Genomic DNA, 20,000 nt, shown 5'->3' on the forward strand with positions numbered 1-20,000 from the left:
ATCAGCACTCCCATGTGGACTAACCTTTGTGCTCTCTCGCTCTTTCCATATCTCTTTTTCTCCATCCCTCTCTCTCACACCAGATGCGCTCCACACGGAAGGTCTCGGTCTGGCCCGTGGCGTTTGTGGGCGGTCTGCGCTACGAGTCGCCTAAGGTCAACGCCGCCGGCAAGGTCTACGGCTGGAAAACCGTGTTCGACCCGCACCGGCCGTTCGCCATCGACATGGCTGGCTTCGCCATCAACCTGCGCCTCATCCTCTTCAAGCCCCAGGCCTACTTCAAGCTGCGCGGGGTCAAGGGGGGCTACCAGGAGAGCAGCCTGCTACGAGAGCTGGTCACCCTCAATGACCTGGAGCCCAAGGCGGCCAATTGCACTAAGGTGAGTGGGACCGAGAGAGAGGGATGGTAATTAAAACAGAACACGTTCCACACACACACACACACATAGACAGATATAATAGCATGACCAATTGACATGAGCATGGCCAATTGCACTAAGGGGAGTTGGACCGAGAGAAAGGGAAGGTAACTAAAACAGGGCTCCTGCTAAAAGTGTACTACTGTGTACCCAAGAGTTTGAGAGTTCAGTGCTGGAGATGGACACTGGGAATCATGGGAGAGGCTTCTTCAGAGATGCTACAGAGAGAGACAAACACAGATTTCACTTTGGTTTGATCATGGTATTATTTCTAGATATCTTCTGGGAGGAAAGAACAAACAGGTGCAGACGAGAAAGAAATCTATGTATATCTACATCACTCCTGGACATCTTGAGTTAAAATGGTCAAAAATCGATCAAGGGCTTAGCCATGACATTGCAAAGTTCTTTTTTCCAACTGGAACACCTTATGAAAGGAACACTTGCAACTCACCAAAAACTTTTCAAACTTGGCAGAGCGCTTGAGCGCTTACCTTTTCCCAAACTTTCCGAAAAGGATCGATAACACACTGCTCAGCACAACACAAAAGCCTGGCACCTCCTACACACTGGAGCATCTCACCCAGTGAAAGGGCACTTGTGCCCACTCGCCATCCCTGCCCATCTCTCTCCCTGCCCGCTCATGATGATGACTCACTCAGTGGGCATTCGGGTGGCAGAGATACATTTTTCTCACCAGTAGCACTCACTGCACGTGTCTGGCATAGGCTACGTGCACACTCACGATGTTTTGTAACCGTGCACGTGTCTGGCATAGGCTACGTGCACACTCACAATGTTTTGTAACCGTGCACGTGTCAGGTGTAGGCTACGTGCACACTCACAATGTTTTGTAACCGTGCACGTGTCAGGTGTAGGTTACGTGCACACTCACGATGTTTTGTAACCGTGCACGTGTCTGGCATAGGCTACGTGCACACTCACAATGTTTTGTAACCGTGCACGTGTCAGGTGTAGGCTACGTGCACACTCACAATGTTTTGTAACCGTGCACGTGTCTGGCATAGGCTACGTGCACACTCACAATGTTTTGTAACCGTGCACGTGTCAGGTGTAGGCTACGTGCACACTCACAATGTTTTGTAACCGTGCACGTGTCAGGTGTAGGCTACGTGCACACTCACGATATTTTGTAACTGTGCACGTGTCAGGTGTAGGCTACGTGCACACTCATGATGTTTCGTAACCGTGCACGTGTCAGGTGTAGGCTACGTGCACACTCACGATATTTTGTAACTGTGCAGGTCCTAACCTGAATCCCAGTATGAACTAATATAAGCTTTACCTTGTGATTCCTCATAATTAATAATTACTCATTTAAATATGAGTACATTGTAGAGCACTCAAGAGCACTCAATAGAAAAGTGGGGGCTGTTTTTCCATACCAGACCTACACAACGAGCACCGCATAGATCACAGAGCACAGAGCACCACACAGAGCACAGAGCACAGGGCACCGCATAGATCACAGAGCACAGAGCACCACACAGATCACAGAGCACAGGGCACCACACAGATCACAGAGCACAGGGCACCACACAGATCACAGAGCACAGGGCACCACACAGATCACAGAGCACAGGGCACCACACAGATCACAGAGCATAGGGCACCACACAGAGCACAGAGCACAGAGCACAGAGCACCACACAGATAACAGAGCACAGAGCACAGGGCACCACACAGATCACAGAGCACAGGGCACCGCACAGAGCACAGAGCACAGAGCACAGGGCACCACACAGATCACAGAGCACAGGGCACCACACAGAGCACAGAGCACAGGGCACAGGGCACCACACAGAGCACAGAGCACAGAGCACCACACAGATCACAGAGCACAGCCTTCACCATGCCGGATGGGAGCTTCAGAGGGGACCAAGAGGGACCGGCAGGAGGGGGAATCTGGGTCACGGAGGTCCCCCACAGGGGCGTGCCGGGCCGGGCTTTCACCACAACACTCCCCCCGCCGTCATAATCTAGCCGCTCCGGATGACAAGCGGAGACTGTTAACCTTCCTCTCACCCGTCTTAGTGGCAATGGGCCGCTGTCACGTCTTAAATGTGCCCATGCATTATTCACAACTCAGACCCACAGCTAAGGCAGAGCAGAGGAGGCATGGGACGGGAGGAGAGGGGAGGAGAGGGGAGGGGAGGGGAGGGGAGGAGAGGGGAGGAGAGGGGAGGGGAGGGGAGGGGAGGAGAGGGGAGGAGAGGAGAGGGCTACTGGGACAATGGGATGGGGAAAGTGGGACAAGAAGAAGACAAAGAAGAAGGAGGAGGAGAAGAAGAAGATGAAGGAGGAAAACAAGAACAAGAAGAACAACAAGAAGAAGAGGAAGAAGAAGAGGAGGAGGGGATTTGTTGTATGCTGCGGGGCCGTGTAGAGAGTTAATGCCCTCACAAAAGCTCAGCTTCATCCTTTGGGACTTCCTTTCTAAACTAACATACTACACACGTGATGATGGCACTGCCTGGTGCCACCCAGAGTGACTCGTAGCGGACAAATTACCGCATGACAATGAAGATTAAAAGACAGTCATCTTTAGCTATTGGTGTGTTTGCCATTAACCCCATTCAACCATGGTGATGAGGAGCCAATAAGCACACCAGTCTGAGATCTTCCCCTCTGCAGAGCATCTACTGTGGCATAGCCTCTACTGCCCCAGGCATGGGTCAATGTGCACATGTATATATACACTACACCTATATCAATATTATCATTAGGCGCAAATATTAGAATTATCTACTGTGTATGTCAACTTTTTCCAGGTCTATCTCCTACACAGCATATTTATAGAGAGGTACATAATAATAAAAACATTAAGTTGCCCTTGTACCATCGATTCAGCAACGCTCGCATCTAAACACGGACACGAGTTAGAGCTGACACACCTCTAGAACGAGAGAAACAAATTGTGAGGGGAAAAAACCAACAGCGGGAAAATCAACCATGCATTGTGTAGGTTTAGAGATGTGTTTGTGTGTGCATGGTTGTGTGTGTAAGTAAATGTGTGTGCATGGTGGGTCTTTCTGTGTGTGTGTGCTTATAAGTGTGTGTGTGTGTGTGTGTGTGTGTGTGTGTAGGCGTGTTGGAGGAGAGACAACATTACAGTATTAAGTGTACATCTGAACCCAGTGCCTTGCGAAACAAACCCAGAAAAGGGAGCTCTAAGTATCTCAAATCAAATCACACCAAGCCTACTATAGACAACCAAATAAACATTTTCTGAAGGTACATTTTAGTATGTAAATGTTTTATGTTCATGGGATAAATAAGCTGAATGTATTTTACTTAATGATATGAAGTGAGTATACAGTATTATTATCAGCCCTGCATAGTCTGCAAATACACTGACAACCACCTCTTATAGTAATGTTACTGCAATTAATTGTCATTTCCTTCTGTTCTTACAGATTCTTGTTTGGCACACCAGGACAGAAAAGCCTGTGCTTGTTAATGAGAGTAAAAAGGGATTCACGGACCCCAATGTGGAGATCTGACGTCCGCCATCTCTAACACTGGTGAGGGATCACACATGATACACAGCATCAGACATGGTGTGGTACAGCTGACACATTTTCAGATGTTTAGATTACTACTTTAAATTTGATCAAATCAGAGAAGCAAAACTCAAGTCAGCTGATTTGACTGAAAAGACGTTGATAAATTATGTCAAATACAAACAAAGCTGAAGATGTATGTCGTTTTACTGTTACTTTTGTGTCAGGGAAGAATAGCGATATTCAGTTGTTACATCTTGTATTTAGCCGAATCTGACACAGGAGGGGGTATGCCGCGTGTAAACACCCATACCTTCCGGAAGCTTCCAGGTATACGGCAGACACTAATCTGATTACAGATGCCTGGAGAGGAATCAGCGGAAAGCCATAGAACAGAAATTAGTCTAAATGCACAGTGATGAAGTCTCTGGTCAGACCAGCAGGTGGCGCCCACAGAGCTACACGCTAGCCCACGTTTGTCTTTGTTCCACTTTTACAAACATTTTAAATTTCATTCCAGTCATTTGGGCAAAAATGAAAACCTCAAATTCTCATCTCATCTCATTGTAACTATGATTGTGTATGTTATTTTACCCCATGCCAAGTGTGTTGGGATATGTTTCCTAAAGCATTAGACTCAGTTGAACGCCTGTAATGTGCAAACATATTGCAACTTCTCCGACAGTTAGGCATTGAATAAAAGGTGTAACTGACTGAAAGAGGGAGAGGGAGGTGGAGAGAGAGAGACTTTTAAAACCCTTTTGACTTTGAAAACCATTGGGGAAAAATACTGAAAGCAGTCCATTTCACCAGTTGAAAACAAGTCTCCCAAAGTCATTAAAGGTAACTATCCCCTCCCTTACACACCAGAACACATTCTACCAGCAAACGGAGAAAGTGGCTTGTTTAGAGAGAGAGAGGGAGAGAGAGAGACTAAGAGAGCGACAGAGGCAGAGACGGGGTTCTATGAGTTTACTGGGGGGAAATGGAGCATTGTCTTGTGCGTGTGCTTACTCTTGTATACATTAATTAATGAAGTGTTTACTTGCGATATCACACATATCTCTTCCTCCTGCATCATCTCTCTCTCTCTCTCTCTCTCTCTCTCTCTCTCTGTCCTGGTTTTCAGGGACCTGGCTTTGGTGAAGCTCTGTACGACCCAGAGAGCCCTCATCTCAGACTCACCTCAAAAAACGCAAGGACTTGGACACAGGACATATCCAGTTGTCTTTGAACTCAACTAAACTATTAACAGTACAAATGTACAGCATTGCATTAAAGCACAGAGTAGATGGCAATATTTATCAGGTTTAATGAAGAACAAAGAAACGAACAAACAAATACACAGATTCTAGACCCAACAAGAGGACATGGAGGAGGAAGGAACCGTATTTCAGCACATCACCCCAACAGAAATCTCTGCCTTCTGGAAGACAGCACAATGATGTGAACACAGAGAGGACCCAGGGCCTTCCACGCGGATGAACTTTGAACTCTGACCTGCGTAGAGATTAAGACTGACCTCCAGCAAGTGGAATTTGCTCTCGGTCAACTGTACAGAAGATATGGTGATGAAGACAGGGCCTGCTTAAAGAACAAACAAAAGCAGAAAAAAACTAAACTTTCAATGCTGCTCTTGAACAAAGCGAAAACTAAACGAACAGCATCAGTAACAAAAAAAAAACTTTTGCATCACTGCAATGGCCGTCCTGAGGTAAAGAGAGATAGTCATCTGTTAAGATTTTTTTTTTCATCGTGGAAATGAAAAGAAACAGAAGGGAAAGAGATCTCGTTTTCTTGATTTTGTTACATAACTAAGTCTGCTTTTAATTGAATGTTTTGTTGTTTACAATCATTGTCTTGCTGTTTCAGAACTACTGATATTTGCGTCCATCTCCAACTCACTACCCTAATGCATTTCTCAGTGTCCCAAAAGCTTGGAAGAGGACAGTGACACACCCACTCATATCAAGTGATAGATCCCTGGAAGTACACTTTGAAAGGAGGAGAACGTACTATACTCCAACTCCAGCACTTAAAAATGTTACTTACTGTGTTCCTGTGTCAGAACCCCCTGTAAATATGAACTTTTAAAAAAAGGAACAATCATAGGCTTCGACATGAAGTAACCTAAAAGAGCGAGCAATGTAACTACTGTATTTATGTACACCGGTAGGGGAGCAGAGAAATAACTAAGAAAACACACAAAAAGCATCTAAAAAATAATATATCACACAGAACAACATGCATACATTACAAGCAAATATCCCGCCGTGTGGAGGGAAGCGCCGTGCTACCTAGGACTAAGACATAACAACCCTTTGAGAAACAGGTCAAAGGTCGTAGGTCACTCTAAGAGTCGCACATTGAGCAATGCATCATATTACTGCACTTTGGCCCAGTCATAAAGGAATGACCGGTTTGTTTAGAGACTACATTTACATGTATTCATTTAGAAGACACATTTATCCTAAGCAACTTACAGTACAGATACACATCTCCATCAGTATGTGTGTTCCATGGCTGTCAAACTCATCGCCTTGGTGTTGCGTAGCACCTTGCTCTACCAGTCGAGCTATGGAAGCAGACCTAAAAAGCCAACTTTTCTTGTGCATACTCAGTTGTAAAAATAGGTCAAATGTAAGCTACAGGCTTTGCTTTGCACGTCTATACATGGTCATCTGCCTCAAGAATGACGTGCACATAGGCAAGGGGCTTACGGCAATAACAGCAGTGTTAATATGGGATCTAAAGGATCTGTCTACGGGATTTAAACACAGAGGCCATGAACCCGTTGTAGAGAGCTGTGCATTTTCAGTCTTATGTGGCTTCATTGGGAATCGCTCCATCTGAGCTTCTCTAGCACTGAAACACATGGATCGTAGTGGAACACATGGATCGTAGTGGAACACATTGGTCGTAGTGGAACACATGGATCGTAGTGGAACACATTGATCGTAGTGGAACACATGGATCGTAGTGGCTTCAGAAACAGTTCCATGTGGCTGTTCTGACCCCGTGCATGTCTTAAGCCCTTAGCTGTGACCAGGCATACTCATGCTCACGCAGAGCAAATCAAAGTGTCACATGTGGATGTTGAGGGCCGCGTAGGGCGAGCTAAAGACGGCGTCCCTGTCCTCTGCCTGTCTGCCTGACCGTCGAAGCGTAGTACACTGACGTGTCAGTTGGCCAAGAAGGAAAGTCTTGTCCGTCATTAACAATCTTGTGTATAAGCCATAGGGGTACCAATATGCTCATGTACCATCTATTGTAGATAGCAGTGTCGGGCTAGTTCTTCAGGTGAGATACACAGGTTGCCATGGCGCAGTTGCTTCTGGCAGGAGCCGACCCTGATCCTTGCAGCTCTAGCTGCAGTGTATAACTTGTTTATGCACGCACGCGTCAAAAAGCCATCTTTCTTTTGTCTGTGAGCAGGATGCAGTGTGTTTGTACGGGTAAAGGTCAGCTCGGCATCTCATGTGGAAGTTCATTTTCTTTTCTTGCAAGGGGTGTCATTAGTCACACAAGCACAAAGAGGTGATAGGAGGTTTAGCATAATTAGAACATTACGTGGCAATATGCTACAAGGTCCAGGTCTCTGTTCGTTGAAATATTGGGCCAATTAAAAAGGTGCAGTGATATACTGAAGGCACCCCTGTAGAGGAACTATATTAAAATAATTGAATGGCAAAGTCCCTGATTCCTCTTTTGCTACCTTACACAAGTTTGAATGCACACTCCTGGGCAGATCTTAAAAAGTAGAGCCCAAAATAAAAACCCCTTCACATCAGGTAGTATCTGTGTAGTGTACTAAGTAACGCCTTCTGTTTCGCAATTAGAGGAGAAGTTTTCACCCCATTCGGTTGAAGCGAACCGCAAGGCATTTCTTTTGACTATTCAAAGACGTCAGCTCAGCGGATGTGTGTGTGTGTGTGTGTGTGTGTGTGTGTGTGTGTGTGTGTGTGTGTGTGTGTGTCTGCTGTTGCTGCATCTTGTTAGAGAGGAAAATGAGTGATGGAAGCCGAAAGAAGGGAGACGTAGGCAGGAGGAAATAAACCAGTCGATGGGCAAAGAGCCCTCTGAGACTCCGTAAGAACACGTTTCTGTTTACGTCTTGAGATGGAAGCTTTTGAAACATGCATGACGGCTATGTTCCTACTCATTTGAAGAAGAAAAAAATGTGCTGCATTAATGTTTCATCTGGATTGATGCGTGTTAGGAGGGCAGTTGAGGTGGTTGCCATTGTAGGGCTTTTATTTCCTCCTTTGAAGTTTCTTCAGCATTCCCCCTTACGTGATGGAAGTTGTACGCAATGATAAAGGAAAGAGTCGGATTGATGGAGGTAAACACTGCATCAGATACCCCCCTGTTATCATTAGTCCATAAGCATCTATAGAAATGCTTAACAATTATGGCTTCCTTTCAACCCTCCAACCTTTTCTGTACCACCCACTCATAGCTAACTGTTTAACTAAAAAAGGACAGAATATATAAATACGTATTATATAAATATATGTTTCTTGCTGACAAGAGTAAGAAAATTGGGTGTCCACTTCAGAATGCAAGTTGCTACTTTTTTTTTTTATCCTCCGAGAAGAAGATGAACATGAAATCATCTTATGTTTGATCAAGAGGCAGTCACATGACAACAGAGGCCGAGCCCAATAAAATCATCTGGAAAAATATAATAAAGATTCTTATCACGACTTGGCTTTGCAAAAGGGGTTTACCCTCATCAAAGCTCACAAATCCTGTCTTAGTGTTCTGTAGTTTTGATGCCACCCGCCCACTTGCAGTGAGATCAGATCGCAGACACTGTGATGTGCAACGCAGGTCACAGTTCAAGTCAAGACGTGTCCAAGGTGTCTTTACAATCCAGCACCTCACTAGCAATGTGAGGTCTGTGTATTTATTCCACATTAATGTATTTATTTATGTTATTTATTTTGCATACTGATGGCTTCTCAATGACGCAATCCTATTCTCACGGCACAAGGTCTACGCTCCTCTTTCTCAAAGGGGTTCAAATGTATGATGTTGGTTCTGTTTATTTCACGGCTAGCTATCAGAAGTGATCTCAAGTCTTTTTTTAGGGATGTGCACATAAAGTTCCCCACTTGTTTTGAAGAAGTCCAGCTGTTTTTAACTTGACGTGTCATTTTGGAGAGAAACGCAAAGCTTATGACATGCGGTATTAGAAACAAAAACATGAGCATTCATCTTTCATAACTGTGGATGGGCGGGACGACAGTAGGAGTATCTCATCCGTCTAAGGTCACCCACAGAACATTCTAGATCTCAGCTGCTCTTCTTGAGTGTGTTGAGACATCTCCTGCAAGTAACACAACACAAACCCTTCATTCTACATACCTGAGTTTTGAATTGTGCCAAGCCATATGTCCCCTCCTCTAGTTTTTGGTCACAACTCCTGCTCTAAATAAGTTATGTCTTCAAGTGCTGTGTTTTCTGGAAGCCATATTCTTTGTCCCCGCAGGGTGGAGCATTAGGTCAAGTGGGGGAGGGGGGCAATGGAGACCATGAAATGAAATGCCTGATAAAATGTCTTCCCACTCACGATCTTAAGACTTAAGACAATAAGGAGGGAGGGGATAACTGGGTCAGACGTCTCAACTCTGAAACTCTCAGAAAGGGATTTGCGCTGTGTACTTGTTTAGTGTTCCCAAGATTGTGAGCTCATTCGTTCTTTTTTTTTTCTTTCTATCTGTCGCAGAAAGCAAATACACTAAATTGCTTTAGCTATTCTCGAAACTAAAATAAAGACGATAAATGGATCACATATAAAAAAAAATCCTCCAGAAGCAGCCGAATAATCCACACACCATTCACACACAAGTCAAAGACTTCTGCCGCATAGAAGACAGTGACAGAAACACCCACACAGAGACAAAAACTGGGAAAGATGGCAGAGAGTGTGTGTGTTAACTTTCCCTCGTTAAATCTCGTATTCCCGCGTGAGCCACAAGCCCTGTCACAAAGTGCTTTTTAACAGCTTGTTTTGGTCATTTGGTTCATAGTACCACACAAACACCACTGTCAACAGAGCCTCCCTCCGCTTTCATAGCTAGTAGTACACTATCACCCCTACTCACTCATCCACCCAATATATACACATACAAACACACACACACACACACACACACACACACACACACACTTTGAAGTGATAGGCCAACCATGTCTGCATGTTTCTAGAGTAAAGGTTGTTCTGTTTTCTTTGCAATGCCCATTTCAGAGAGAAAGAAAATAAAAAAGCGTTTTAAAAGAAAATAAATTAAACATGTTGAAAATTGAGAACGCTTGTTGCCTTGAGATATGTGATGTTGGTTGTTAATTTGGTATTCAGTGAACATGCATGCATACTCATGTGCATGGTTGTGTGTTCACAGTTCACACACACACACACACACACACACACACACACACACACATATACAGAGAGAGGGAGAGAGAAAGAGAGAGAGAGAGGGATAGAGGGAGACCATGATACCTAAGGTTGTTTTTATAGTGCATTTTGACCAAAAAGCAAATGTATTGTATTTATATTGTACATGCATTGTAAATTGTATTGTAAAACCACCCTGTCAACAGTACATTTAAGAATTGTATATTTTAGCAGGTACATACACATGTTAGACAATTAGAAGTCATTGAGATTAGCATTACATTACGGTCCCACCCCTGAGTAGTAGAGGTGAGAAACAGTAAGTTGGGTTAGCTACTGTGGGATTCAGCAAATTCAGGGCAAAGATGCTCTAAAGTATAAAGTGCCTTTCTACATAGCAGAGCCACTCAAGTGCCCAAAATGATTAGGATGCAGCCTCAAGTGATGAAAGTCATAACACCCAATCTGTCAGAAAAGAACACATCTCTCCTCACAGCTAAAAAGCCTTTCATCTTCCGTTCTGCATCAAACTTACAAACTCAAACTTAGTCTCAACTGTATTTAGTTATATAATTAAACTACAGTTAATATTTCACATAATTTTTTTTAACAATTGTAACGTTGTAATAAAAGTTTGCCATAGAGTTATCATTAGTTATTATATTTGTATTTACATTTTTTTTATATATTTATTATTTTTTCGTTCGGGCCTTGTTCCCTGTGATGCACTTTGAGACCATGTTTATTCTTAATGGCTCTATGTAGATCAATGATATTGAACTGAATTGAGTTAATATTAACCACACGTATTATCTTTACTCAGAGAAACCTGCTCAGAACAGTGCAGGATGACACAGCACCATGTCAAGGTTGAGTACATCAGCTTTGGCATATTGACTTTTAGTTCAGTGACTTTGTGTTTCTGCTGCATAAAAAAATACTGTCGTTAACAAAATGTGGTGAGTGTGAAACACACGGGTGGGGGCAGGGGGGGGCAGGGAGGCCGATCTCTGAGTCAGCACTATCTGTGGGAAACAAGCCACCCGGCACTTCCGTAAAACTGAAACCATAGGGTACGGACAGTGGCGGCGCCAGACATTTTTTTCTGCAGGTGCTATGGGGGAGCTCGGCGTTTTAGCGAGGGTGCTAGCCTATGTGTCACATGGTTCTCTACTACTACAACAACTCCCCACCATATCGTCTATCATCTGTTTACATGTTTGCTCTCTGAAGCGTCTTTGGGGTCCATGAAAAGCGCTAAACAAACCGATTTCATTATCATTATCATTATCTAGGCTACTTCCGCGACGGTCACTGACAAAAGGCATACAGCATGTTATAGAGTCCGCAATCCCAAATACTTAACTTACTTTAAAACACTTGTGGTAGTGAGGGTTAAATGTGGGCGCCAGGTGACCACTACCATGTCAGACAGTGAAATTAATCTTGGACTAGCAGATAGAATTAACTAAAACAGTCAAGGAGTCAGAAATGTGTTTAAAAGGTATATATTATTTCAGTTCACAATCATCAATAATCACATAAAACCTTATGTATACCTAGCACAAAGACAGACTGCTTGCCCTAGGCTAAAGAGTCTCTGATTTTTTTTTAAGGCGACTCCAAAAAAAATCTTAAAAAGAGGAAAAAGGCAAAAAGTTTAAATCTTCGGCAAAAAAGGGCATCTTCGCTACTAATCAACAGAAACGAGTCTTAAGCGACACAGGGCAATCAAAGCATCCAACAAATCAGACAGCTTTCATTAATGTTACACAGCTAACAATACCTTAGTTACATTGTACTCCAACCACGCAAACTGTTCCAAACAGCTTTTACAAAAACTCCTTTGTTGGACTCCAAACATGCGAGGTGGACATTTCTGGAGTTTTGGTCTTCTCGGACCATCCTGAGCGTTAATGCTAATGACACTGATGCTGCTAGCACCATGGTTAGCACCCTCAGTAGTGGTGGAGGGTTGACCTCCTTGACCACAACGTTCCTCTCCTTAAGAATCTACACCAGATACCCCTGGCATTGCTTCTTCTTCTACGTCACTCTCGTTTCTTAATCGTTCTTCCAAACGTGGACATTTAGGTAGCAAAAACCGATGCATTGTAAACTTGAAACTACCACACACCGCTGCTTTCTCCTTCAACTGTCCAGTAACGTCAACCTTCACAAGTGCGACGTGAAAATTGGGTCAAAGGTAATGACAGAATGATTGCTCTGTGTCTAAAACAATCTGTTCATTTCAATCTGTTATTATTTTCTTTTGTGAGTTAAATATTATTATCACACAATAAATAACGCAGAATGAAATTAAATAACAATAATAAATAAACCATTATTTTCTTGGGGGTGCTATGGGGGTGCTATGGCTAATCCAGGGGGAGCTCGAGCACCCCCTAGCCCCCCCCCTGGCGCCGCCCCTGGGTACGGAGCCATGGCAGATACACGGACGTGACCCATAGTACTGAAACCATAGGGTACCATAGAGACACGGAGACACGGACACAACCCCGGTGACCTGCGCTGTTCAATCCAAGGTGTTTGAGGGGCATCCAAAACCGAATTAGAACCGTACATTTGAATTCAGAATCAGAATTATAACTATACATTAGAATTCAAAACCAAATTATAACTGCATTAGAATTCAGAATCAGAATTATAACTACATTAGAATTCAGAATCAGTATTAGAACTATACATTAGAATTCAAAACAGAGGTATAACTATACGTTAGAATTCAAAATCAGAATTACATACAGGGCCTGGGGGTTGGGGGGATGAGTTTTATATATAAGGATTTTGAAAGACAAACCTGAGATAAAACAAATGGAATCAATGCAAGGCAAAAAGATTTTGAATATTTTTGAGAAACCGAAGAATCTGAAGACGACACACAGGCTGCCTAAGAGGGAGACCATTATTTGCTCATGGGAGCCTAGTGATCTACATTTTCATTTACGCGTGTGTTTGTGTGTGTGTGTTATTTGTGTGTATATTTGAGTATGTGTGTGTGTGTTCCAAAATAGTATGTACATATTACTCATTATTACGAACAATAATGGATTGTCCAAGTATATTATACACAGTAGAAATGCAGAATATTTTGCTTAAATGATCTGCATGTGTTGGTCAATTTCAAGGAAATATCTACATCTAAAACTTTTTTTTTTTAAATAGGCATTTTGTATTTAATAAAATCCATGATTATAATATCGATACAAATTAAACATCTCAAATATCAACAACTCAGTTGAAAAATCAAGTCAAAATCAACAATAAACCCTAATGTTGAATACTAAATGTCCCACATTTGTTTTATTTGGTGTCTTGACTAAATTATATTTACCCAAATAACAGTATGATTATCAAAGACCACTTAAAACTTAATATCACAATGAAGAAAAAACAGACACACACACACACACACACACACACACGTGCCCCCATGCAACCCGTTTCTCATTAAAGCATTTCTCCTGAGACCCATGAAATGGGTTATTTCCTCAAAGGAGAACAAATTACAGCAATAGTGAGTGAATAATTAATGGTGTATGCAGCTTGCAGACGTGCTGCATCTGCCCAGGAAGTGGAGTAAGTGCTCCTGAGAGAGCAGCGAGACACTGGTGCTGCTGCTGCTGCTGCTACTGCTGCTGCTGCTGCGGCTGCTGCTGCTGCTGCTACGGCTACAATGGCAGCCATGGAGATGCAGACCAACCTGGAGCCAAGACCCAGGTCCTCATGGGGCAAACTGTCCCCAGTGGTGTATGGGTGTTAATGTGTGTTAAACCATGTGGATGAGATGCTTCTCGGCTACTGCTGCTGATATGAAGTGGTTGTGGGTGTTAATGTGTGTTAAACCATGTGGGTGAGATGCTTCTCAGCTACTGCTGCTGATATGAAGTGGTTGTGGGTGTTCACTTACCTGGGTATGAAGCATGATTATTCACAAACGTGGATATAGCATTACACTTACAGCTAAATCTGTTCTTGTGTAACACCCCAATCTGTTCTTGTGTTACAATGTAACTGTTCTTGTGTTACAATGTAACTGTTCTTGTGTTACAATGTAACATCAGGATCTGTCGTGTGTGTGATTGACAGGGTTGACATTCATCTGTCTTGTCCTTGAAAAGCAGTCCTTCTCTTTCCTCTGATCTGAAGTGGTTCATGTCTCCCGTCATGCTGACAATCAATCCTGACCTCTGAGGAAGTGTTTGCTGCTAATCAGACGCTTGGTATGAGAGCCCTTCAATGCAGCTGAGAGAGGGAGAGACAGAGAGAGGGAGAGAGAGACAGAGAGAGATAGAGAGAGACAGAAAGAGCGAGAGAGAGAGGGAGAGAGAGTGTGAGAGAGGGAGAGAGAGAGATAGAGAGAGATAGAGCGAGGGATAGAGAAGGGGGGAGCGAGAAATCAAAGAGAAGAGAGAGAGAGAAAGGATGAATGGGTAGAGAGTAGCGCAGAATGAAACAGACAGATAATGAGACAGACAGAGAGGGTGAGAGAAAGATAGAGTAAAAGAAAGAGATATAAAGATGGAGATAGGGGGAGACAGAAGGGTGGATAGAGTGCAGGAGATAAAGAGAGATGGATGAAGAGGAGAGGCAGAGAAAGGCAGGGATTGAATGATATGAGGGGGGAGAGAGAGAGAGAGAGAGAGAGAGGGAGGGAGAGAGAGAGAGAGAGAGACTGAGACTGTAAGTGAGAACATTAGCAATCCTGCGGAGAGCTGAGAAGTGAGGATGAGAACAGAACAGAGAAGCAGGAGCCTCTTGCAGCAGCAGCAGCAGCAGCGGCGGCGTATAGCTGCAGAGGACGTCTCTCTTCTGTGTAATTCTCTCCTCTGCGATAATGCAATACAGGCCAATACAGCCCAACACACCACCTCCATGCATGTCTGATGGGCTAGTGCATGTGTGTGTGTTTCTCTGTGTGTGTGTGTGTGTGTGTGTGTGTGTGTGTGTGTGTGTGTGTGTGTGTGTGTGTGTGCGCGTGCATGTGTGTGTGTGTGTGTGCGCGCATGTGTCTGTGTGTGCCTGTGTGTGTGTGTGTTTGTGTGTGTGGCAAAAAGGAGGATATCCCTGGCTGCCTTATCACATCAAAAGAAACAGGTGGAGTAAGGCTGTCAGTAGCAGGACATCTAGTTGAGGAAGAATTGCCTGTCTGTGATTGGACTTTAACATGACCTCCCTCTTCGAACTCATCACATGCATGGAGATATTACTTTTTGGAAAATAGTAGCCTACAATTCTCCCGTCTGTACACTGTGAACTCCAAAAGATAAGAATCCCACGGGTGTTGAGGTTCAGAGTTCAAGTAAATGCAGAGGAATTGCTGTTTTAGCACTGATAACTGTGTGTATTTGGTCAGTCTTTGGATTAAAGCATGGATTAAAGTTTTAAGATGCAAATCAAAAATATGAAGCGCCATAACGGGGCAAAGACGGATGTCCTGTTTCTCTTTTAGAAACACAAAAGACAATTCAGATGCAACCAAGGCAATGCGTTTGAAAAGGTAGTAGAGCCATCTAAAGGCCAAATGAAAGATTGCACTCTATGTCATTCAGCTACATCAAAAGCAGATGTCTGTCTTTACTTGACTGTATGCTGTTAATATTATCACGAAGTAGAACTTTTTTTCTTAAATGTGCCACTCTCACAATCCTTACAGGTTCACAAACATTTTCTGGGCAAGAGAGAGAAACTGAAAGATATTTGTTTTGTGTAGCAGACCTGCTATGCACGTTCAAGCCAACAAACAGCATGAACAGACGGTAAGAAACCGCGCTTAATGCTATGGCTAGGGTTGCCAATATCTCCACTTGCAGCAATCATTTCTGAACATATGTTTATTAGTCGTCTTATTATGTATTAAGTTCACCTGAGAGCTTCACAATCTGTTCCAGTTTACTTCTAGTATTGGAATATATTGCCCTCAATTTTAGCTCAGCAGACCTCCAAAAGGAGGCACATTAACAGCTCTTTACCTAATTAGGGTGACCAGGTGCCACACAACACCCTTGCAGAAGGAGGGATTCACATACTGTAGGCAAAGAGCAGTGACTTCATATTACAGTATGAACAGCTTTGTCAGGTCAAATGAGCAATAATGGCCGATAATTGTCTGAATAATTATGTCATTATGGCAAAATGTCTGACTAGATTAACATCTGAACGGTAAGTGGGTCGGTTAGTGTAATGACAGAAAGGCACTAGAACAGATTTAGCCCTGATTTGGCACTGATCTGGCCCTGATCTGGCATGGATTTGGCCCTGATCTGGCCCTGATCTGGCATGGATTTGGACCTGATCTGTCTTCATGATTCACACTGGACTTTACCAAACAGTTCCCACAAGGAGAAAAAGGGCTTCAGCATTCTAAGGACAGGATGGTCAACCCTTGCGCTCTTCATTTACTTACTGTTTGACCCACAGCTAGTGAATTTCTTCCCTCCGCTAAAGAGTGTAGAGCAGCCGTGCTACGGTCCTGCACAGGAGATATGGCACAGGGCATACCCTTGAAATGGCTTCTTTTTAAAACTGGACTGAGATCAGCTGAGTGACACAGAAGGGAACATTATCAGCGTCACCCAGCCACACAGATGACCATGGGGGGATTAGAATAAATATGTGACTTCTGAGTCATAATTATAGTTGTTTTATACACGCCCAAAGTTGAAGACACATACACACACACATACACACATATACACACACACACACACACAGACAAACACACACACACACACACACCACACACACAGACTCATACACACAAACACACACACACCACTCACACAAACATGTATACGCAAACAGACACACTCACACTCACAGAATCTCAAATACACACACGCACTTACACATACAACTACACACCTCTGGAAGCACACACTTATTTAGTCTTTTTGTGTGTCAGAGACCTTGCATTAGTCATTAGATGTTCTGTGGGATTATGCGATAAATCCCATCAAAGACACTTGACAATCTTAGCATAGCAAGGACATAATTAAGCGTTAAGCCTCAGTAAGTGATTTAATGATGTGAAGATTTAGTGGCTTTAGAATATTTATTGACACTGAATTATAATCACTTCACCCCATGTGGAAGAAAAATAAAACGGAAATTAGATGACAACATTAAATTGTTACTACATGCCATTTTGGAACCTATTAGAATTCATATAAAGTTATTCATACCATTGACTTAAAATAAAAACAGACTTTTAATGCATTAATCACTGCAGTATATCTGTATCTGCTCACAACTGACAGGCTTTACACATCTAGCTCACTTCAGCTATACTATCTGACAAGGACACCACAGTATTGAGCTCCAACTGAAAAATATGAACAACACACAGTGATCATTGCATGTGTGTGTGTGTGTGTGCGTGTGTGTGTGTGTGTGTGTGTTTGTGTGTGTGTGTGTGTGTGTGTGTGTGTGAGAGACACAGAGAGAGAGAATGTACATCGCACCCCACCACCATGTATACATTCACTCACACAACTACTCACACACACACACAGACACCTCAGACAAAGCAGCACATTGTTTGTCCTGACATCAATAGTCCCCTTGTTCTTCTTGTATCGGTGCATTCTAGAACTTGTTTCATTGATCTCACACTGGTCTTTTTGGTACCAAGGCAACCGCCCCGCTGGCTCCCACCGAATACAAGTTCAAGCTAAAGCAACTTATTCCCTTCAGCTACCTGCTAGGACTTCAGTCATACAACAAGGTAGGCTCTCTGGTGAGGTGGAGGTTTTCTTAAGGGCTAGTGAGGATTAAAAATGCAAGACTGTTCGAGTCCATCTATAGTATCATCAGTTATTTATGGTGTATACATATATAAAACAACTCAGTATGTCTGTGGAGTATTGTGAACACCTCTATGTTAAATTCATACGCTTAGGATTCATAGGATTGTGTAATAGTATGCAATGCTAGAAAACCAACAGGAGCTACAAGGTAAACACAACTCCAAACCAGTAAACACACAAACACACACACACATACGCGCGCGCGCGCACATGCATGTACACGCACACACACACACACACACGAACATACACATGCACACACACAGTGTGAAAGGTCCAATCCCTATTAAACACATACTGTAGATATAAAGTCATGAGTCCTGTAGATATCAAATATTTAAGAAAAGTCACATCAATTGAGTTGACCTTGCATACACAGTTTCAATTCTTCTGTTTTTGTGATAATAGCCATTATCCTCCTGACTGTGCCATGATAATGTATGAATCCAGAAATATCAGTACATGTCAGGATCATATCATATCAACACTATCATCACAGTTGTGGTCATTTTCCTATGCAATGTGGCAGTCCTGTGATTTGATAATTTCATGGATGGATTTTTCCTACCATATAAGGACACCCAGAGTTACGAAACGCATAGGCTACCTCAATGACAGCCATGGCTGTGGTGGACTATCTCATGTTATTTGTCAGTATGGCTGCCAAACGCACAATACAAATTAGCATTACGTCACCAAGACATGGGTTTAATTTTCACTCCAGCCATGGATCTAAGATTAAGATGGAGGACCCTGTGTTTCTCCTGTCACACAAACAGAAGGTGAGAGGAGAGAGGAGCATGGCTGAAAGACAGGGTCTGCGGGCCGAGTCCTGCCATTTCACCCTGCAGGGGGCGCCCTTCCGGCTCTTGGGGGGATCCATCCACTACTTCCGTGTACCCAGAGCCTACTGGCGAGACCGTCTGCTGAAGATGAGAGCCTGCGGAATCAACACACTAAGCACGTAAGGAGCAGCAATACACTCCCTCAGAAATCAACAGCGTTGGCACTTTCTGAACATAACGGCCTTTAATTACAATATGCAACGTTCCTGTATTATGTATTTACGAAATGGAACTGGAATTGGAATGCCCGTCACAAATCTGTCATCATTCTGACACGTTTCGCATCTGATGGCATGTATGAGTTTTACAGGAGGGTCAGCATCATGATGTCATTGTGCCTCTATGTCGTTGTACCATAGGTACATTCCTTGGAACCTGCATGAGCCTGAAAAGGGCCTCTTCATGTTCAAAGAGCACTTGGATCTAAAGTGAGTGACTAGCAGTTGCCAGTTCTCTTTCTAGCTTTTTTTTACTTCACAGCATGCCCACATTTGTGTGAGGCAGAACCCCACAAACTGGAACAGCTTATCTTGTCTCAGCTTATCTTAAGGACAGTGTGGAAGAGCTGTATGTCTAAGAGTGATGTAATCAGTCCCTCCCAACAGGGCCTTCGTCTCTCTGGCGCAGGAGCTGGGTCTGTGGGTCATCCTTCGGCCCGGACCTTACATCTGTGCTGAGTGGGACCTGGGGGGCCTGCCTAGGTGAGCTGGTGTGGTGGTGTAGAGAGGCAGTACATGTAGCAAGTGTGTGTGTGTGTCTGTGTGTGTGTGCGTTCGTGTGTGTGTGTGTGCGTGTGTGTGTGTGTGTGTGTGTGTGTCTGTGTGTGTGTCTGTGTGTGTGTGCGTGTGTGTGTGTGTGTGTGTGTGTGTGTGTGTGTCTGTGTGTGTGTGTGTGTGTGTGTGTGGTATCATGTTTTTACATGTGCTATCTTTCATTTGCATGTTCTCAGTTGGCTCCTACGTGACAAAGACATGAAGCTG

At 43.6% G+C, this 20,000-nt stretch overlaps 2 protein-coding genes across 3 annotated transcripts in view; both read left to right on the forward strand.

The window, feature by feature from the left end:
* b3gat1a (beta-1,3-glucuronyltransferase 1 (glucuronosyltransferase P) a) overlaps nt 1-5,721 on the forward strand; it is a 105,611-nt gene extending 99,890 nt beyond the window's left edge. For both annotated transcript variants that reach the window (XM_012838370.3, XM_031573861.2), the window contains 3 exons: nt 84-380; nt 3,857-3,964; nt 5,073-5,721. In XM_012838370.3, coding sequence (XP_012693824.2) covers nt 84-380; nt 3,857-3,943 — 384 coding nt within the window. In that variant the 3' untranslated portion in view covers nt 3,944-3,964; nt 5,073-5,721. The remainder of the gene's footprint in view (nt 1-83; nt 381-3,856; nt 3,965-5,072) is intronic.
* A 12,256-nt stretch (nt 5,722-17,977) lies between these two features.
* Nucleotides 17,978-20,000, forward strand: part of glb1l2 (galactosidase beta 1 like 2) — a 9,481-nt gene continuing 7,458 nt past the window's right edge. Inside the window, exons 1-5 of the mRNA XM_031573869.1 lie at nt 17,978-18,093; nt 18,955-19,139; nt 19,380-19,448; nt 19,626-19,721; nt 19,970-20,000. The exon at nt 19,970-20,000 is cut by the window's right edge and continues 78 nt beyond it. Of these exons, the coding sequence (XP_031429729.1) occupies nt 18,976-19,139; nt 19,380-19,448; nt 19,626-19,721; nt 19,970-20,000 (360 nt within the window). The 5' untranslated portion in view covers nt 17,978-18,093; nt 18,955-18,975. The remainder of the gene's footprint in view (nt 18,094-18,954; nt 19,140-19,379; nt 19,449-19,625; nt 19,722-19,969) is intronic.

Source organism: Clupea harengus, chromosome 9 (assembly GCF_900700415.2).
Source record: "Clupea harengus chromosome 9, Ch_v2.0.2, whole genome shotgun sequence".
Classification (NCBI taxonomy): domain Eukaryota; kingdom Metazoa; phylum Chordata; class Actinopteri; order Clupeiformes; family Clupeidae; genus Clupea; species Clupea harengus.